At 28.8% G+C, this 21,139-nt stretch overlaps 5 protein-coding genes across 5 annotated transcripts; 2 read left to right on the forward strand and 3 right to left on the reverse strand.

The window, feature by feature from the left end:
• Window positions 1-31: 31 nt before the first annotated feature.
• On the forward strand, window positions 32-1,594 carry Pyroxd1 (pyridine nucleotide-disulfide oxidoreductase domain 1). The gene has a single exon (XM_015516286.2). The coding sequence runs from the start codon at window positions 185-187 to the stop codon at window positions 1,541-1,543; it is 1,359 nt and encodes a 452-aa protein (XP_015371772.1). The 5' UTR covers window positions 32-184; the 3' UTR covers window positions 1,544-1,594.
• On the reverse strand, window positions 1,534-2,414 carry Prp38 (pre-mRNA processing factor 38). The gene has a single exon (XM_015516288.2). It carries the CDS (start codon window positions 2,412-2,414, stop codon window positions 1,602-1,604), a length of 813 nt encoding a protein of 270 aa, XP_015371774.1. The 3' UTR covers window positions 1,534-1,601.
• Window positions 2,415-5,862: 3,448 nt separating this feature from the next.
• On the reverse strand, window positions 5,863-7,220 carry Pfdn5 (prefoldin 5). Its single transcript, XM_015516298.2, has one exon. The coding sequence runs from the start codon at window positions 6,977-6,979 to the stop codon at window positions 6,533-6,535; it is 447 nt and encodes a 148-aa protein (XP_015371784.1). The 5' UTR covers window positions 6,980-7,220; the 3' UTR covers window positions 5,863-6,532.
• Window positions 7,221-11,152: 3,932 nt separating this feature from the next.
• Su(P) (prostaglandin E synthase Su(P)) lies at window positions 11,153-12,825 on the forward strand. The gene is made up of 4 exons (XM_015516295.2): window positions 11,153-11,707; window positions 11,776-12,182; window positions 12,240-12,452; window positions 12,517-12,825. The coding sequence occupies exons 1-4, from the start codon at window positions 11,402-11,404 to the stop codon at window positions 12,746-12,748; spliced, it is 1,158 nt and encodes a 385-aa protein (XP_015371781.1). The 5' UTR covers window positions 11,153-11,401; the 3' UTR covers window positions 12,749-12,825.
• Window positions 12,826-14,802: 1,977 nt separating this feature from the next.
• LOC107172036 (protein LLP homolog) lies at window positions 14,803-16,360 on the reverse strand. The gene is made up of 2 exons (XM_015522309.2): window positions 16,030-16,360; window positions 14,803-15,079 (listed from the first exon to the last, which is right to left on the reverse strand). Exons 1-2 carry the CDS (start codon window positions 16,184-16,186, stop codon window positions 14,856-14,858), a joined length of 381 nt encoding a protein of 126 aa, XP_015377795.2. The 5' UTR covers window positions 16,187-16,360; the 3' UTR covers window positions 14,803-14,855.
• Between the last annotated feature and the right edge of the window lie 4,779 nt (window positions 16,361-21,139).

Below are 21,139 nucleotides of genomic sequence, written 5' to 3' on the forward strand. Positions count from 1 at the left end.
ATTATGATTGATAGTGTTATCACTCGTTAGAATTTTGAATTTGTTCTCTATTAAATATTTATTATTTACTACTTCTTTTTTTTTTGATCATTTATTGTATATAAAAAATAAAAAATAATGTGATTCTGTGGTTTAATTATATTGAATGTGAGTGCTGACCTATTATTATTATCTAAATTACACAATGAGTCAAAAGCAGCTAATCGATTCGACTTATGTTGTGATTGGTGGAGGTATAGCTGGTATAAGTTGTGTCGAATCTTTGAAATTGTATACAACAGAGTCAGTGCTTTTAATTTCAGAATCACCAATTGTTAAAGTGGTCACTGATGTAAAATTTTATACCAAAATTGCTGCGGGATTCAAAGTTGAGGACCGAAATCTCCAATGCATTGAGAATACAGAATATATAATAGATAAAATTATAGCTATTAACTCAATAGAGCACATAATTTACACCGCAAATCATCGGGAAATCAAGTATAAGAAATTGTGTTTGTGTACAGGTGCTACTCCAAAACTATTGGATGACAAAGATTATGTTATTGGATTGCGTGATACACATTCTGTGGAGTATTTTCAATCAATTGTTGGTTCTGCTAAAAGAGTATTGATTGTTGGTAATGGTGGTATTGCAACAGATTTGGTATATAAGTTAAATGCTATCGAAATTATTTGGGTTATAAGGGATGAACACATTAGTTCACATTTCCTGGATGCAGGAGCAGCAGAATTTTTTAGTAACTATCTAAACACTCAGCAACCAAGCGACAGAGTAATAAAAAGATTTAGATATTCAGGAGAACCTACCTCTGGAGCTGCACTAGGTCCTGACTGGCACTGTGGTGCAATGTTTGGAAACCTCGACGGTAAAAATGTCATAATTGAGTATAAGACTGAAATCAAAAATATTTCTAAGAGTGACCTAGTAAGGATAGAATTAACTAACGGCAAAGTGTATGAATGTGATTTTGTTGTATCTGCTACTGGAGTAACACCAAATAGTAACCTAGAAATAAGAGGCGATACAAGTATTGACATTGCTAGTGATGGCGGTATTAAGGTAGACTGGAAAATGGAAACAAGTCTGTCAGATATTTTTGCAGCTGGTGATGTATGCACAGTAGATTGGACTTCTGAACATTGGTTTCAAATGAGACTGTGGACTCAAGCAAGACAAATGGGAATGTATGCTGCCAAGTGCATGTATTTCAAACACACAAATGAAACATTGTTGCAAGACTTTTGTTTTGAACTGTTTACACATGTAACATCATTTTTTGGATTCAAAGTTATATTATTAGGATTATATAATGCTCAAGGATTGGACAAGAAGGATTGTGAGCTATTAGTCCGTGTAACCAATGGTCAAGAATACATTAAATTAGTATTGAAAAACGGAAGAGTTGTTGGTGCAATGCTTATTGGGGATACTGATCTTGAAGAAATGTGCGAAAATTTAATACTTAACCAAATTGATGTGACTAATTTAATGGATGATTTGTTAGATCCTAATATTGATATAGAAGACTATTTTGATTGAATTCAAATTATTTATTTGTTGAAAAAATATACATGTATTTATAAATGAAAATGTTATTTTACTTTCTGTAAGGTGATCTAGACCTATGTCTTCTAGATCGGTCACGATCATGACTTCTACTCCTTCTATGTCGGTCTCTATCTCTTCTATCGCCCCTATCACGATCTCTTCGATCTCTATCTCTATTTCTCTTTTCACGCTCTCTGTCTCTTCTTTTTTCTTTTACAGGCGAGTGTTTATTCCGGTGTTCCTTTTCTCTTCTTTTATCTGTAGGCTCTTCTTCATCTGATGATTCAACACCTTCTTCTATATCCTCTTCAAGTATTGACACTTTGGGTTCTAACTCATTGTTTTCTTCCAGCACATGTCTGCTTTGTATACGTGGTAATATAACGTCACAAACACGCTCATCTCGTAGCAGCGAATCAATAAATTCATCAACATATATGATCTCAAACTGGCCATCCCTATTTTGTTTTCTTAACTTACGACTGTCGGCTAACAATGGTTCCAGATATTTATAACAATCCACTGATGAACCTGTCAAACGCATATAAAATGCCCCAAGCGCACGGACATACTTGAATTCTTCGTTTTTTATGAACTCCACAATGATGTCTTTTTCTGGTTGTATTTGCAACATCTTCAACGTCAAACACAAGAAAGGTGTGGGTTTGATATTACCGCCATATACTCCTCCTATAAATCGCATTAACATAGCCTTATCCACAAGTAATTCGGCAGACAAAGCAAAGCATTCTTCTTTCCAGAATTTATTGTCATAAATACGAGATCGAATGATCTTTTCGATCAAATACTGAGGATTAGTCCCGTGAATGGTTTTTGCATCTTTTACAGTTCGATTAGCCATATTCCTGTAGACTGTAGAGTACTTGCTACTTAATACTTACTGTCAAGTCTCAAGTGTCAATTGATATTTAAATGTTATACATTGTTGACTGTTATTTTTATAAAATAATAACAGAATAAAACCGAAGAAAATGACCAAGTCCATATCACTGCCGCTACACTATCACCACAGCAATACTCAGCAGTGTTACCGCAATAATAATTTTATAAGTCACAATAATAATTGTATGCTATTTAATAATAAATAATAATCGCAAATTTATTCAGGGTCTAAAACTCTAAAATACTAATTTATTTTAATTTTTAATACCATTAACCATTTCACTCGTTCATTTTCTAAGTCCAATATATGGCTAATCAAATTATTCCGAGTAGGTACAAAATAATATTTCTAATGTGTAAACTATTACCACAAGCTAACATTTTATACTATGTAAGTATAGTATGTCTCACGAAAGAACGGGACCGTTTCGCGCATGTAGAAAGAGCTCACCGTTTACTCCTCACCACGACCGCCGGCAACCACCAGCGACGACCGTCGTTGTAGTGCTGTGGTGCGGTGCGGCGTGGGGATGCGCAAGAATGACCGATTTTGGTCGAGACACGGTCCCGTTCTTTCGTGAGACAGAGTATAGGCACAGAATAGATGAAAGCAGAATGGACACTCTTTTAAAATTTACATGTAGTCTTATGGGAGTACGACAGTTTTGAGCTAAATGCCCCCCAGTGTGACCACCAGTACAATGAAAAACAAAAATTGTACATAATCCATTGTACCGTACAAAATTTTTATCTCGACGGTTGATTTGAACTCTAAATGTATATTTACAGAATAATTATTGTACGATATTCGCATAGTAAAAATTATAATCTGTTATAGATTTTATTTATTTATTACATATACGTACTAATAGCTATGCCCACACAGCGTGGTGTATGTGGCCAACCCCGAATTAATAGTGTAGTAAAGATCTAAGCATACACAACAAACAGCCAAAAATTAATTTATATATGTATATATATATTTAGTTATACAATAAAATATTTAAATAAACCATTAACTACAACAAATAATACTCTATAGCGTGTGTATATATAGAGGAGAGCCACCTAATTTGAACCATTTATGACATTTTGTAGTTTTTCTGCTAATTTTTTTGTTAGATTTTCATGAAACTGTATTACAATTTACAAATATACCTAGACTTCTAAGCTACAATTTCACAGATCATTTCTTTAAAATGTATAATGTTTACTCTGAAATATTATAACTTAAGAAAAATGTTTTAAGTGGTCCAATACAAGCAACCGGTATCTTAAAATAGACTACATGTACCTTTTATAAAAACAATCAAAATAATAACTTCATTCAAATTTATTAAAAATTTTTTTTCTGTCAACAAACCAATAGGAACATTACTGTAAATAAATTAATATCACATCATTATTAATTAAATACTGTTAACAAATTAAAAGTCCAAACTTAACTTATTTTAAAATATAACATTTTATAAAAAAAAAAAACAATCAAATAAAAGAGTAGGTACTAATTTACCAAAGTTATCAAAATTTGTAATCAATACTAACAGGCCTTGCTTAAAACAAATTTATAAGAAAATAAAAATGCACTTATTTGTTGAACTTAACATTTTTTCCGATACAAAACATAACATCACGTCATCACTTATATAAAAGACCAATCAAACATGAATTAATATCACAATATTATTAATTAAATATTGTTAGAAAATTAAAAGTCTAAACTTAACTTATTTAAAATATAATCATTGGTGGCATATAGAAACCAGATAGCAAACAGTGTTAGTATTAACTCCTCTTTCTCCACTTGTTTACATTTTAAAGAGATCACTTTTTGAATTTTTTTTTTTACAGTAGTAAAACCTGATTCATCATTATTATAAATTATTCTTTCATTTTTCTTTTTTTTATTAAAATTATGAACCAGTGAAAATTTTTCAGCTATGTCAAAAGCTTATTTCCTTTTATCAATCATTGTAAAACCAACCTAAATATAAAAATAAAATATTTTTTTCTCACGTGGCAACACTGAGCGACTTAAGCTTGTTATCAGCCAAAACCGAGAGTGTCCATTCTGCTTTCATCTATTCTGTGGTATAGGTACCTATGTATCTACGAGTACTGTACTATATGTATGATTATTGATTTGTACCTATCAAAGTATCAAGTCCAAAGTAATACGTTACGGTGCTCTATTTTTTTCGAAACCTCTCGGAAAGATACACTTATTATTATAATAATTTTGATTTTCCGACAGCTTTTCACGTACGCGCTTGCCTTTGGGTTCTGGAAAAAATAAATATTATATCCTATTATAGTAGCATAATGTCCATACTCGGACACTAGATCTATACACCCGATGTTCCGGTCAAGGTTTATTGATAATATAATATTAGGTATTATAATTATTATTATAATGTATAAAGTATACTATCTACAAGACTATAATCCTTAGGACTCGGTGGCTGACACAGCGGCTCATTGTAAAATACTGAATAACTGGGCACTGGCACCCGCCACCCACATGCGTTGGCGCAACTAGCGGGGTACTAAAGGGTCTTTAGCATCCCTTGAGATTTTAGATCTAACTATTATAATCATAATGAAATAACATAAATTTTATGTTTTTAGTAGTATAGCACCAGCGCCATTAATATCCCACGTTTTAGAAGTCTAGTTGCGCCTATGCCCACATGGGCTATATGGCATAATCGGATAAATCTACCATTACGCTGTTTTGCAGAGTGCAAAATCAAATTTCGAAATTTATACTCTGTATAGCCAATTTCCAATACAAACAATAAATTAAGGATTACAGAATATTTTAGTTCCTAAACCTGATAATTTCCAAAAATATAAAAATTGTACTGAGGAAATATTTTCTATTTAAATCACCCACCGCAACAGACTATAGTGCTATTAAAAATTCTGTATCGATGATTCAATATACAAACTAGATATTAATTAATTGATAATTATTATCAAACAACACCTACCAACTAATTAAATGTGGATTGTAATTAAGAATTGAGATTATGGTGATATATTGACATGCATAATATAATAATATTATACAAATGCCAGATTGCACGATTACTAAACATTTAATGAAAATGAATCAATTTCATGATTGGTCGATTAAATTAATCCATTTTTCATGCAACCCCGCATAAAGTGACTTAGCTTACTATGAAATACAGAATAATTTAATTAAAAAAATTGGTTCATTCAATATTGAGTTAACATTTAATAAACAACACATTTATATGTAATAACTTATTCTATGATACTAATAACTATAAGGTTATAGTTTTTAAATAGCAACAATTTGATATGAAAAATGTATCTCGGCACAGTTAGATATAAGCTTAGATAGGATCTAAGGATATACGTATAATAGATGTTCAGAGTTCAGATTGAATTATATTTTGTTTATTAAATACAAATTTGTTGTTAATTATTACATAATATTGATGTATTATGTACAATCATTAATATTTTATTAATATAATTAATAATTAATATAGATTTTTATAGGAAAATAGATAAAATAGAGCTAATAATGGATAAAACAAAAATGCTTACATTTCAAAATTTGAAACTAGTCAGTTGAAGATTTGGAGATGCTTAGTTAGTAGACAACGTTTAGTAATCCCTTATATTAAAACTTATACCAACACTGCAGTATACAAGTAAATCATTAGTTTGTTTGTTACATAATTTTTTGGTTTTGTATAAATATACATTTGAAAATTGAACAAAATGCATTTCAACTTAAATATTCAAAAATGTTATCAATTAATAATTTATAAATAAATTAATTGTTAAACACTTAAATAAAGGCTTATATATTTACAATATTATAGTTTAATAATTTAACACATGAATATTAAAATTGTTGACAGTACAAATTATCAATGAATACAAAATATATGCTTTGATAAGAAAGACAAGAAGCAGAACCAATAATTTACAGAAAATATTTTACAAAAATCTGGTTAGTTTAATAAGTATTAAAAACAAAACTTTTAGCTTTAAATTGCTTAAATGTTAGGAAAAAAAGGTTAGCATAATTATTGTTTATTTATTTTCAGTTTGAGCTTGTTGTAATTTCATCTCTAGTACTTCAGTAATAACATTCTGTAGCTTCTGTTTTTCTAAACCAATCTGTTGGATGCCTTCCATACGTTCCACAAGGTAATTGACACGTCTTTTGAAGTATTGAATTGCGTCATTAATTTCAAGCTTCAAAAAATATCCAGCACCTATGCACACCGTCACATGTTCGGGATTGACTAATTGTCCAGCAGCGTACATAGATTTAGTTAAAGGAATCATCATGGATGTGCCAGATGGTCGTCCTTTGGCACTTTCTAGCGCCTCTTGTGAACTAATATACCTTTTCTGTGCCATCTTCAAAGATTGTAACGAGTCTTGTATTAAACTCACTTCTTTGTATACCTGTTCCTTCATTTTTGCCAATTGCTGCACGTTCAAATTTTTTAGGTCGATCATTTTACCCGCCATTAGAGTTGAGATGGTCAAGACTGAATGAATTAAAGTGAGCGAATCTGTCGAGTGACCGGATCGCGACCGAATGATGTACTAAAAATTTTCGGTCAAACCAAATATTGAACTTAAGGTCTTTTGGCGGTTTGTTATGAAACTTTCCTTTCGGTCCTGATGCGACTGTCAAGTAATAGGTATTTACTATTTTTTTTTATAGTATCTTATTATTCGATAATCCCATTGATATTAAAGAATGGATAGGCCATTTATGCTTATCATACGGGAATCAATATGAAAATATTTTGAGGTTATAAATGTTTTAATATATATATATGTATATGTAATTATAGACGATGTTAGTGATAACGTCATTACCGTCATTCCAATTCCAAAGACATTGTAACAAACTAACAACTCAAAACCCAAACAAACATTTCACACATAAGAAAATAATATAGGTACAGTGAATAATTTGGAAATTAATTAATTAATTAAAATCAGGGGCGTGTCTAAAAAAAATTTCGGGGGGGGGGGGGGGGGTCAATTTTTTACTAACACGAGTAACACGTATTTCATTTCAAGTGTACTTATTTACTATGTATTAATTTGGCGAATATATTTACATTATACAATTTTCATACAATATACATTGGTCAGATGTCAACTTATTCAATACTTCAATAGTAACATTAAAAAATAAAAAAAATAATAATAATAATAATTTATCATATGGATTTCACGGATTACGGTCAACGGTCAATCTATTCTATTCTATAGTAGTAGATAGATCGATAATGACAATAATGGTTTATATAAATACCTACACTAGTTTCCAACAAATTAAAAGCTCAGCTTTTAATATTTTTTTTTTCCAGGAATCACAGAATATTTTTTTGCATACTATTATTATACTATTATTATTCTTATTATTTTGTACACATATTATTTTACATTTTTTTATAATATATCAATTTTTTTGTACTAATATAAGTAATTATAATATTAAATTTATCATTTATTGGAAACACATGAACTTATAACTAAAATATAATTTTTTATTCAGTGTTGATACTTAAACATGAGCCTAATATTATAATTGTTTTGTTTTATATTTAATGTTAATATCTATTAAAAAAAAAAAGGAATACACTTATCATAAATATAATTGTTTGTGATCTAGTAATTAAAAATCCATACAAAAAACTTACAACTTTCTTAGACTTTGTAAAAGATCTAATTTATAATTGTAATTGTAAATATAAACTAAAGGATTAGTTAGAATTAAATTTTGTAAGCTAAATAATTCAATATAAAAGCTTAAAATATGTGTATTGTGTACATATGTAATAAAATAAAGATGTTATTAATTGTATAATAATATTTGTATAATTCAATATTGTTCTATTTAAATAATATAATTTATGTATTAAAGTACATTGAATAAATGAATAGTATAGTACTATAGTCTTCAAAACAAATTTTATCTGTTATATTATTTTACCAGTATACAGAGTGATTCTTTTAAGTGGATACACTAATTATCTCGAAAAGTATTGACTTTTTTCTAAATATTTTTTTACATGGTTTCAAGTTTTAAAAACCCAACGTTTTTATTAAAAAATTATATTTTTTATCCTTATCATTTTTTAAGTTTTTTACTTTTTTGAATGACAACATAGAGTTTTAATTTTATATTCCAAAGCAGAATATTTTTCTAAGTTTTTTGATATATAAAAATCGAATTTGGGGCTAGTAATTTATGAGTTATAGGTATTTAAAGTTTAGATTGGCAGAGTGGAGTGGTACGGGGTTACCCCGCAAAATATTTGTCTACTACTCCGCTTGTCAAAACTTTAAATACTTATAACAGTTATAACTTATAACTCATAAACTGCTAGCCCCAAATTCGATTTCTATGTACCAAAATACTTAGAAAAATATTCTGCTTTGGAATATGAAATTAAAACTATGCTGTCATTCAAAAAAGTAAAAAACTTAAAAATGATAAGGATAAAAAATATTTAAAAATATAATTTTTAATAAAAACGTTGGTTTTTTAACAACTTGAAACCATGTTAAAAATATTTTGAAAAAATTAAATACTTTTCGAGATAAATAGTGTACTCACTTAAAAGAATCACACTGTATATATATTCAATTCATAAACATCAATTAGGAAACAAAAACACATAACCTAAAGTATGAATAGTATGATTAACCCTCACTGTCACTCAGTAATATTATAGTAAGTCATCTAGAAAATACGTAAAATGCCATATAGCTATTATATCGTGTTATTTTTCTGGAGCCCAAGTCCCCCGAGTTCCACCTCCAAAATATATAAATTTTGAATCTACGTTAATTGCCCTTTCGATTAAAAATGGTTTTGAAAACATATTTTTTTGTGTTAATTTCGAAAAAACGTTCCATATACACCGAGCGCTTGCCCGACCGGTAATATCGTAAAATGTCATATTATTTATCTCGCGTATCATATTATTTTTCTAGAGCCCAAGTCCACTTAGTGCCGCACTCAAAATATACAATTTTCGAATCTAAATTTGTTGCCCTTTCAATTAAAAATGGTTTGGAAAACATAATTTTTGGTGTTAATTTTGAGAAAACGTTATCAAATATACCGTGCGCCCGCCCGACCGGTAATACCGTAAAATTTCATATTCTTTATATCATATTATTTTGTTAGTGCTCAATACCACTTCGTGCCGCACATGGGTAGTACATATTTTTTAGCTACATTGAATGCCCTTTCGATTAAAAATGTTTTGGAGAATATAAATATAGGCGTCATCCTCCGATATAGGCACACTACTCACCATATTCTCGCTGATATCAAATAATATTATAAAACCTACTCATATTGTTTGGAGTATTAAATTAGAAGGGTTCTAATTTTTAATAAAACTATGGAGCTTTATCACCTATTTTTATTGACCGTAGTTCATTGATAAGATAATTAACAAGTAATTATATATATATATTTTTTTTATCTTTAAACTTACGTCAATATAGGCTTATAGCCTAATCCAGCGATATTTCAAATGATTTGTTTTTGCGTAGTTCCAATGAACATTTCTAATGTAATTTTTTAAGTTTCTGCACCATTACGATTTTTATTGAATTACTATCTATGATAGAACTTTATGTTTCTCCAAACTATGGAGCTATACTAAAAATTTGATCTTCATATATTTTTAGGGTCGTATAATTTTATTAGAAAGATCTAGATGTTTTTAATAATTTATGAGCATAATGCGAGGTCATTAACAGATAAAAATGATAAAATAGAATCAAGTTTATTGTTCTTTTTAATATAACTAAGTTTTATTGGGTTCTGTATTTAATCGAATGAAACTTAGATATCTTTACTCATTCTACAACCTTATTTAACCAAAATACCATGTTAATTTTGTAGAATATTATACAATTGTTGATAGGTTGTTGCCGAATTGTAACTTTGCCTTCTTAGCTTAATTTTATCAACTGTTTCTCATTCATCCGTTGAAAATTTAGATACATTTTTTAATAATTATATATAGGGAATAGTATTTTACTTTTGTTATATCATTTTTAGATATCATATTTTTACAATATTTTAATCGCTTCGTTTTTATAGTAGGTACACTATAGCACAAAATGTATTACCTATTAACATTATACCTCTTGTAATGATATTGCCTTTTTAGTTTTTATTCATGCATTGTATAACGCTATAATGGTTATATTTCTCAAAAATAAGAAATAGTTAAGAGAAAATTAAACATTGGTATGTATAATAGTAGGTGATGTTTTGTAAGCTTGTATTTTTTTATAGTATAATGTAGTTAATTATTTATGTTACCATATTGTTACTAGTTCAAAATAGTTAAATACTTTAAAATGTTTCATTATGTTATATTTTCTAATTATGATAACTATTTTTAAAATTAGGTAGGTACATAATGTGCATTATAAATTTTATTGTTTTAATGTAATAATAATTATGATCCATCGACCACCTTGAATTCTGAATTCTATCTGAAAAATAAATATTTTTATTATAACTCCTTATAAGACATGAATAGGCAATAGAGTATGCAGGAATGCGGTTACCTACCTTATCAGAGTTGATAAGCGCTCAACGTCCGGGAGCTAGGAGGCTAACTTCACAGACATGAATACCTGATATTAAACTTATTTTGATTTTAAATTTGTCGATAGATTATTTGTATTATTGAATTCTACTGTGTTGATATATAATTTTACTTTTAAATTTTAGTTTTTTCTAGTTTTGTTAATCATTTTATTTGTTGGTTTAAAAGTTTAAGTTATTAACCTTATTAAAGTCGTCCGTTTTTAATTAAATTTATTGAAAAAATAAGTGAAGATACTTATATGATATATTTTTTGTATATATCTAAGTAGAATTACAGCATAACAAAAATGGCACTGCGAGTGGCAGTTGCTCGTTTTAATACAGTTGCTGGAGGACCATCTTTGTTACGTATAAACCATACATTTAGTCGTTTGAAACATTTCAATAGTGAGTCACCATTAGCTAAACATGCTAAAAAACGTACTAGCACAGTACGTTTAATAGGCAGTGGTTTGGCCATTGGTGTCGTAGTTGGAGCAGCATATTCATATTTCTCGGATTCAGAGCGAAAATTACCTGGTGCGATAGTAAATACTCCAACACAAATACCAATCTTGAAGACATTACCTACAGATCTGAAGGTCACCCGCAAAGTATGTCATTGCTGTCAACTTATAGGGACATTTAAATTTATTGTATTTATAATTTACAATTATTTTAGGTACGACACAATGATGATGAAAAAGCTGATTTTATTTTATTTCAATACCCAACTTGTCCATTTTGTTGTAAGGTACGAGCATTTCTTGATTATGTTAAGGTTCCATATGATATCGTTGAAGTAGACCCTATGCTAAAACAGCAAATAAGTTGGTCAGATTATAAAAAAGTTCCCATTCTGTTGGTAAAATCAAGTAATGGTTACCAACCTCTTACCGATAGCACAATGATCATATCTGCTCTAGCTACTTATTTCAAAGATAAAACATTTAACATTGAAGATATTGCAAATTTTTATCCATCAATATCCTATATTGATGTAGATGGAAAGAGAAAGATAGACATTATGAACAAATATTTTATTATGAATGAAGATGAATCTGAAAGATTAAAACGTTTGGATTTTGAGTAAGTTATTTTATTGGGAAGTAATCTAATTAACATAATATGATATTTTTTTTTTAGTAATGAAAGACAATGGCGAAAATGGTCTGATGACACTTTGGTGCATACCCTCTCTCCAAATGCTTACCGTACCCTATCAGAAGCTATTGACTCTTTTAAATGGTTTTCAATAGCAGGCGAATGGGAAAAAAATTTCCCTTTTTGGGAAACAAGTCTTATGATATATGGTGGTGCTTTCATGATGTGGCTTATCAGTAAAAAATTGAAGAAAAAGTAATAATAATAAAATATTAAATAATTTAAAAAAACTTATTTTTACAATGTTTAATATTAATAGGTACATGCTAAAAGATAATGTACGTCAATCGTTATATGATGAATGTAATACATGGGTGAAAGCAGTGGAAAAAAATGGCGGAACTTTCATGGGTGGTAATAAACCAAACTTAGCTGATCTAGCCGTGTATGGTACTCTTTCAAGTATTGAAGGTTGTATGGCTTTCAAAGACTTACAGGAAAATACTAAAATAAATGTGTGGTTTAGTAATATGAAAAAAGTTATACTATAATATTGTTCCAGTTGTTGCCATGTGTTGAAATGCTTATTCAAAATAATAAATAGAATGAAAATTGGTCAGTGATTTAATTTAAGAAATTATTGATTTATTTAAATTACACTGAAAGAATATATCTTCAACAAAAACAAGCAATTTTGTTATTATACCCTAGTTAACTTTTAATCCTGATGTATATAAATATATTAACCACACAATATTAAACAGTTTCACTGTTAAAAGTCCTGAGTTCCTCTAATACTTAAGGAGTGATTTTATTTTTTTGATACTGCTGCTGTTTATAATTTATTTTACATTTTAAATTCAAGTACTCAACCACTAATAGGTATTATTTGAATTGAGAATGAAAATTATTTTCAGAGCAGTATTATTATTTATAGTACTACCATTGATTAAAGAATCGACTATTCTATGATCAACGGTACTATTTTTCATTGTCAATAACATATACAATCTATTGCTTTACACCATATAAGTTTGATCGGCAAGTAGAAATGGTACATCAATATCTTAACACATTATGGTTGTTATTTTTTTATTGAAAATAAGTTTATACATCTAAATCTGTATGCTATACAATAAGTGAATTTTGGGGTGAATTTGTTATTTAATCGACAGGAGGGAGAAGTCACCCAGAGGCGGCACTCCGTATCAGGTCACTGTTACCACTAATGTGATGTAAATATTCATCTAGACAAACTTGAAATTAACATATAAAATTAACCATAATTGTGTTTTTTAAACCTTAACATGTGGGTGTATATTTTAAGATATATATTTTTGTATAAAAAAACAATGAAGTAAAAGTTTTTCCCTCTGTCCTCACCAGTGAATGTCTCATCAAAAACCACACGATTAGTGTCAAATTAAATTTATTCGTATCAATCACCTCATCAAATCTTTAAACCAAGTTTTATATTTGTAGCAAAATCTTTATATATTGTATCATAGAAATACAATGAAATAGTTGTAACTTGTAATTATATAACTTTTATTGCATAAATGTTTGTTTGAATATATTAGCAGGGACATATTTAAGCATCATGCTTAAAGCATGGCCAAATAGACATTTGTCCTGGACCCACAGGTGACTAACATTGACTATGTTATATACTCAAATGTAATATATTACATATGGTCCAATTTTTTTATTTTGCCCTGGGCTATATATATTTGGTAAATCAGGCTCCGTATATTAGTATACCTATCATAATTTATCAAAATGTTCAACATCACTGTCTGTATTAGAAACTATTAAAATTATTAAAATCGAAAATTGTTATTCCATTAAATTAATTAAATCATTATACAGTAGAACCTCGATTATCTGAACTGATTGGGACCGCACCTAGTTCGGATACGCAAAAGTTCGGATATTGGAAATTTAAAAAAAAAAAATTTAGAAAATTACATATGTATTAATTATTTATTGTTTTTATCATTAAATATTTATTATTTGTTATTAATATTTTATTAGAATTACATACACACATTTTTATATAATAATCAATTTTATACTATTATTACTGCAGCCAAGTCTCGCAAACGTTTAAGGAAAAGTAATTGTGTTGGACAACATTCAGCTTGTTTTTCAAACCACTCAAGACCAGTTTCAAATGCAGCAAATGCTTCAGCAGATGTTGGTCTTTTTGGCGTACTCTTACTTTTCATGTTCGGATAACAGAACGTTCGTATACGCTAATTATAGTTCGGATAATAGAGGGTTCGTATAACGGAAGTTCGGATAATCGAGGTTCTACTGTATTAAGTAATTCAATTATCATTTTCTTAAATTTTCATTTGTTATTATAATGTGAATTATATTAATAAAGGATAAATAAAAAATATATTTATTTGATTTTGTTTATATGAATAAATATAAACATTTTGAGAAAAAACTTTAATTTATTATAAAAATAATAATCCATAATTATTATAGTTCAACGAATCACAGATGTTTATTACAGAGCTTACAGAATATAATAATTACGTTTGAAATTTGGAAGATGAGCTAAACTTTTTAAAATTAAAAATTTTAAAGTCAATGATAAACTTTAAACAGAAGTATTTTATTTTTAAAATGGTAAAAATTACAATTTTTTTACACTGATACTTTTTTTTTAATAGATCCCTTTATTCTTTTAGCATTAATTGATTGTTGTTTTCTATAGCTCCTTATGTATTTTTTGTATTCTTTTTTCCTTAACCAAGTGGGATGTTGAACTTTTTTTGTTGTTTCCTTTAATGGTTCTGCAATTTTATCCACTTTACTTTTTTCCTCCTTCTCTAGTTGAATTTTTTCTGCTTCTTCATTTTTAGCCTTAACTGTAAAATTTGATTACAGATTTAAGTGTTATATATTAAATTTATTATTATAGTTTCCGACTAAAAGCTAATAATAATAAAAAAAAAAATTATTATTGGTTAAATATTTTATATGTACAGTTATGAAACAACTTTAGAGTTGTGAACATTACATTTAACATGGATTTCATCTTAACAAGTTAAAATGTTAAACATTTACAGTTTATTTTTACTTAAGATATTCATATATTGGTATGTAGTCTATGTTAATTAAAATGTTTTAGTGTATAACACTGAATTGCTTGTATATATAGGTAGGCATAATAATTAGATTACTATTTAATATTTTACGTGCATTTGTCATGTCAACATGTTTTAACATTTATATTAATTATTAGATTAGATTACATACTAAAGGTCAATGCTTTAAGTACAAATCATCTTAAATAAAAATAAACTGTAAATGATAGGCATTATAACTTGTTAATATAATATGAGTGAGACATCCATATTTATGGTAAATAGATCCTTGTTATTGGTTCAAAATGAAAAAAAATGAAACAGAAATTTAGGTCTATAACAGCAAATGCCTCCATAAAGTAAATAAATATGCTTTTTGGTATTAATATACCAGTTTTTATGGGTAGTAGTACCTGACTACACCTTCCATTTAGCAATAACAATATTAGTAATTTGTTGATAAAATGAAACTGATATCTATCAAATCTAAAATATTTCTTTAGAGAAAATAATGATAATGACTTTGGAGGGGTAATAACTAATAAGATATGAAATATGATTTATGAATATACTTTCATAGTTTCATGTACCTATAGACAACTGAACGGCATAATTGAAAAACATAAAAATCGGGACCATCTCAATTCTCAAATGCCTATATTACAAGAGTATTTATTTGTACATAAATTAAGTATAACCTACAAGCGACATAATGAAAAAAAATAAATTACCTAAACAAATGTGTTCAATTTCACCGCCTTCCTTGACTTCTATTTCTCCGGCGTTCACCAGCATCTTCTTCAACCTATCTAATTCCTTAGCGCCATATCTGATTCGCTTAATAGCCCTCATCTTCCGCCGCCACTTACTCCTTATACTCTTGGCCATTATAATTAGGTCGACGACAAATAAATAGTATGGTATTTATGGTAATAATCTCTGACAAGAGTCAGAACTATGAAATACGATTAAACGAATTATATAATGACGGAGTACAAGAGCACAGAGACAGAGTACACCAGATGAAAGCACGTGAGCAAAAGAAACATTAATGACAATTATCAACACAACTCACAAAATGAGTTTATCAACCATCCAATGTGGTATCAAGTTATTCTGTGGTATCAACACCATAGATAATATATACATGGATGGGACATACCGTGTATTCTACTGTGACCGAAGAGCATACTAGTTACCAAAGTGGTTATACATAATTTAGGTGTGATATCAACCAGAAATGATAACGAAAACAATAGTATAAATAGTTCGGTATATTAGTTATATAAATATAAAATAATGTTTTGGTATAATAATATTAGGTAATAAGTAATAACTAAAAATAATTCATTATAATAATAATGGTTACAGAATACAGATATTTCCAATACAAAATAGTCAAAAGTCAAAATAGGTACGTGATTTCTTATTGGTGTACTTCGATCTTATTTTTAATTGTTCATTCATTTTTTTGATTTCGTGAAACATTCTAATGTCCAAGTATTTATATATTATTAAATTTGTTAATTGGTCTCTATGAGTATTTATAACTGAATAATTTTCCTCGCAACTATCAGTATCAAATAGTATTCTATATTTAAATATACTATTTTTAATTTTATTCCATAGAAATGTAGAATGTTGTTTATAATTAGTGCTGACTGGATGACTTCTAAACGTAACCTAACCTAACCAGTATCTGTAACCGCATATAACCATTATGGTAACTAGTAGACTCTTCGCTCACAGTATACCGTGTACAATAGGTAGAGAGCCTAGATAATATTATCTAGGCTCTCTAACAATAGGTATAGGGATGTCCTATCCATGTATATATTATTATCTATGATCAACACAGATAAATAAAAAGGTAAATGATAATATAATTTGTGGTATCAATTCTTTCAAAGCCGGTAAGGTTAGGTTAACGTAACTGTGGTTATGTGGTTATGTTTAATGAATATTCAGAAAATATATAATATATATTATATATATAATATATAATATGTGATCAATAAATACCTACTACATGTCTACATGTCAACTTTTCTTAAAGCGGGACATTTTTAGGTTCTTTGGGGCAGCCGGACAGCGGGACATTTATCTCGAAAGCGGGACGTATCACGTATGATCACGTTAAGTAAACCGACGGAGTCAATTTACTATTTCTAATATTATATTATATCTATAATTATACGACAACAATGTTGCGATATATATATAAATCGATGTGAACGAATAACCAAAAATCAGTTGGCTATAAATTATCAATATTCAATAATACAATTAGCCTTTCAAATTTTCCAACAACTACTTAATTTACTATTGATTCGGACTCGTTACAATTCGTAGAATTTATAAGAAAACTTAGAATAGGAACGACTTCCAACTAATTTTGGCAATAACAACAGTCAATAACAACGTCGGTACCTTTTGATCCACGTTCCACCTCCTAATCTCTTATGTGTCTTAACCTTTGGCCACGCAATTTCTGCATAAATATTAAATACAGAACTTCGCCATAGCAGATTTAGAATTAGTTCAATCTCCCACACATGTAGAACTTATCTGGTCGTAGAGTCCACGCACTCCACACAGCCGCCATACTAAGATCCTCTCATTTATGTTAGTGAATAGATTACTAACTTCTCGGGCAGATACTTTTCGTTCTGTCTTAAAATTATATAATTTTATTGTAACTTAATAAAAATTTAATAATAACTTGTATCGTTGTGCCCTATTAAAATCTGCAACCTTCTTTGAAAAACCTGATCGTCATCCAACGTCGACGAACTTAAAATATAGGTGCAGTTAGTATCACTACAGTGAGGTCAAATTTTGAAATTCCCAGTAGTTTTCAAATGAACCGGGAAAAACATGAATTTTTACGCAAAATCAGTTTTTAAGAAAATCGATTTTAGATATTGGTATAAAGTTTCAAAATTTAATACAAGGCTTCTAATATATTGTCACAAATTGACTGCAGTGGCGGGCTCGTGGTTTGGACGACGGGACGATCGCACTCCCTACCAAAATTAATTAAATGAAGAAAATGAATTGTATATTCTTAATTCTAAATTATTATAAAATAGTTATAAATTATAATACATTTATCGTGTTTGAACATAAAATTTGTTTCTCTCAGATACCAGGAACATATCGCTATTATCGAAATATTAATCCTATTCATTTCTATTTTCTACTGCGACCTGCGAGGCTGCGACTAGTCGGATGTATATTGTTGTCATACACTCATACGAGTCATACGTATTGTGAGTATAAAATATATTGTTTTTAATTTTAATTAGTTCAACATGTCAAATTCTATTCATAATTTAATAAATATTAAATTTTCTTCATTATCGTTTGAACAAAAAATAACAATAAAAAATGATGGAAGGCCTTTACCAGAATTAAAAGATTTAAAGACTAAATATAAAAAAGGAAAAAGTGAATGTTTTCGGAATTTTAATCCAGCATTATGTGGATGTGAAATAAAACAAGCTCTTTTCTGTTTTCCTTGTATAATTTTTGGTGGCTAAACAGCTTGGACTAAAATAGGAGTCACTGATTTGCAACATCTAAATGCAAAAATTGTTAAACATGAAAATTCATTCAAACATATTCACAATGCGACAAACTTGAATTTGTTAGGTAAAGTTAGGTAATATAAGACATCAAATTGATATTGGTTATAAAATAGGTAGGTATCCAACGCCATAACGAGTTAGTAAACAAAAATCGCTATGTTCTAGATAAAATTCTAAATTGTATTAAATGTTGTGGTATACACGAATTACCACTTGGAGGTCATGATGAAAAAACATCTTCAAAAAATCAGAGCGTTTTTCGCGGAATTCTTGACCTTTGTACTGATTTAGACTAGATTGCGTGATCATTTTGAAAAATCTACTGTTTTTAGAGGAACTTCAAAAACAATTCAAAATGATTTGTTGGATTCTATTCTATCAGTATGTCAAAATAAAATAGTAAATGAAATTTAACAGTCAGAATTTATTTCCATAATTGTTGATGAAACAACTGATATTTCAAATATCTTTCAGTTGGTTCTTATACTTAGATACGAAGTACAAGGTCGACCTTTTGAGCGGTTTTGGGGTTTTGAGAATCCGAATGGACATAATACCGAAGCGTTATCACAAACTATCTTTGGCTTAATTGATCCACTTCTATAAAAATTTACCTAATAAATTGATAGCTCAGTCATACAATGGTGCAGCGTTATGAGTGGCCAAAAAGCTGGTGCTAATGTGAAGATAAAAGAAAAGTATCCATTCGCCTTTTTTATTCACTGCTATGCTCACCAATTAAATCCATAATGATACAATCAATTTCAAAAAATAAGCAAGTTCGTATATTTTTTTCCAATTTATCGGAAATACCAGTGTTTTTTTCTCATTCACCACAAAGGGGGGGTATCAGTGTTAGACGAAGTAGTCGGTGTTCGTTTGCCAAGAGCAGTACAGACTAGATGGAATTTTAAAGTAAGAACCGTTAATACTGTTTTTGAACACAGAGAAGACTTAATAATTTGTATGGATAAAATAATTGAAATATCTTTACAAGCTAAAACAATTAATCAAGCCACTGGTATTAAAAGGCTTCTAGAAGATACCGATTTTATATTTTGGTTGAATATATTTCATAAAATTATGCCACATGTTGATTGTTTGTATAGTTCTGTCCAAGCTAGAAAAACAGACCCTGTTCAAGTAAATAACTCGGTAAAATTATTACAAGTGAAATAAATAAAATTCGTGAAAATATGTCATCAATTTGTACAACAGTTTTAAACCAATCGGACTTACCGCATTTAAGTAAAAAACTAGGGAAGACCCAAATATTACGAAAAGAATTATTGTTTTAGAAGTATGATAGATGTTTTAATAAGTCAAGCAAAAAGTCGTTTTAGTTTCAACGAACATCTAACTACATCGTTGCTTTTTCAAATCGAATATTACGCAAAATTTAACAACAAATTCCCAAATTATTATTTACAAAAAACTATACATTGCTATAATGCTATCCTTTCTTTATAAAAGAACGTTTAAGAACTGAATTTGAGGTTATTTATAGCCGTGATGAATTTCGGTTATTAAAAGGAATTATTCCTACAATTAACTATATAATATCAAATATTATAAACGATTTATTTAAGGAAGTACTTAAATTACTTAAACTGTTGGCTGTCATTCCGATGACATCGTCAGAAGCTGAACGTGGATTTTCAACGTTAAAAAGAATTACAACTTGTTTGCGAAGCACCATAGGAGAAGCAGAGGTTAAAGTGGGAAAAAATTCCAGAGGGGACTAATGTCTCCATAAAGTTTTAAGCGTTCCATATATAATTTTATGTATAATGTCTAATGTATAAAATCCTAATTTGTTAAAGGGGACGCTTTTTAACCATCGTCAGAGGTAAGGGGACTGAGTCCTCCTGCGTCCCCCCCACTTTAACCCCTGAGGAGAAGACAGACTAAACGCTTAGTCTATTCTAAGTATTGAAAGCGAAATGATTGCATAAGATATAGAATTCAACAAAAAAGTAATCGAACATTTCTCATCAACAAAAAACAGGCGGATGGATTTTATTCATAAAATAACTCCATAAATTAATTATTTTCAAATTAATAAAATATATCATGACAATTTTATGAATAAAGTAATAATAAAATTATAAAATAATAATACGTGTATTGTGTTTAATTTTATTATAATATAATATATATTAATTATTTTATATAATAATATAAAAAATATAATTTACAATTAATTATACCCCTATGATTAGCGCCATTAGCGGTATTATACTATTAGAAG

The sequence above is a fragment of the Diuraphis noxia genome, unplaced genomic scaffold, assembly GCF_037042655.1.
Source record: "Diuraphis noxia isolate RWA-SAM2 unplaced genomic scaffold, SU_Dnox_SAM2 contig0002, whole genome shotgun sequence".
Lineage (NCBI taxonomy): Eukaryota > Metazoa > Arthropoda > Insecta > Hemiptera > Aphididae > Diuraphis > Diuraphis noxia.

Bases quoted from the DNA above. Each gene is read 5' to 3' on its own strand.
- Pfdn5 (XM_015516298.2), bottom strand. From the start codon at position 6,979: ATGGCGGGTAAAATGATCGACCTAAAAAATTTGAACGTGCAGCAATTG.
- LOC107172036 (XM_015522309.2), bottom strand. From the start codon at position 16,186: ATGGCCAAGAGTATAAGGAGTAAGTGGCGGCGGAAGATGAGGGCTATT. The intron at 15,080-16,029 runs GTAATTTATTTT...CAAATTTTACAG, and splicing joins AATTGAACACATTTGTTTAG to TTAAGGCTAAAAATGAAGAA.
- Prp38 (XM_015516288.2), bottom strand. From the start codon at position 2,414: ATGGCTAATCGAACTGTAAAAGATGCAAAAACCATTCACGGGACTAAT.
- Pyroxd1 (XM_015516286.2), top strand. From the start codon at position 185: ATGAGTCAAAAGCAGCTAATCGATTCGACTTATGTTGTGATTGGTGGA.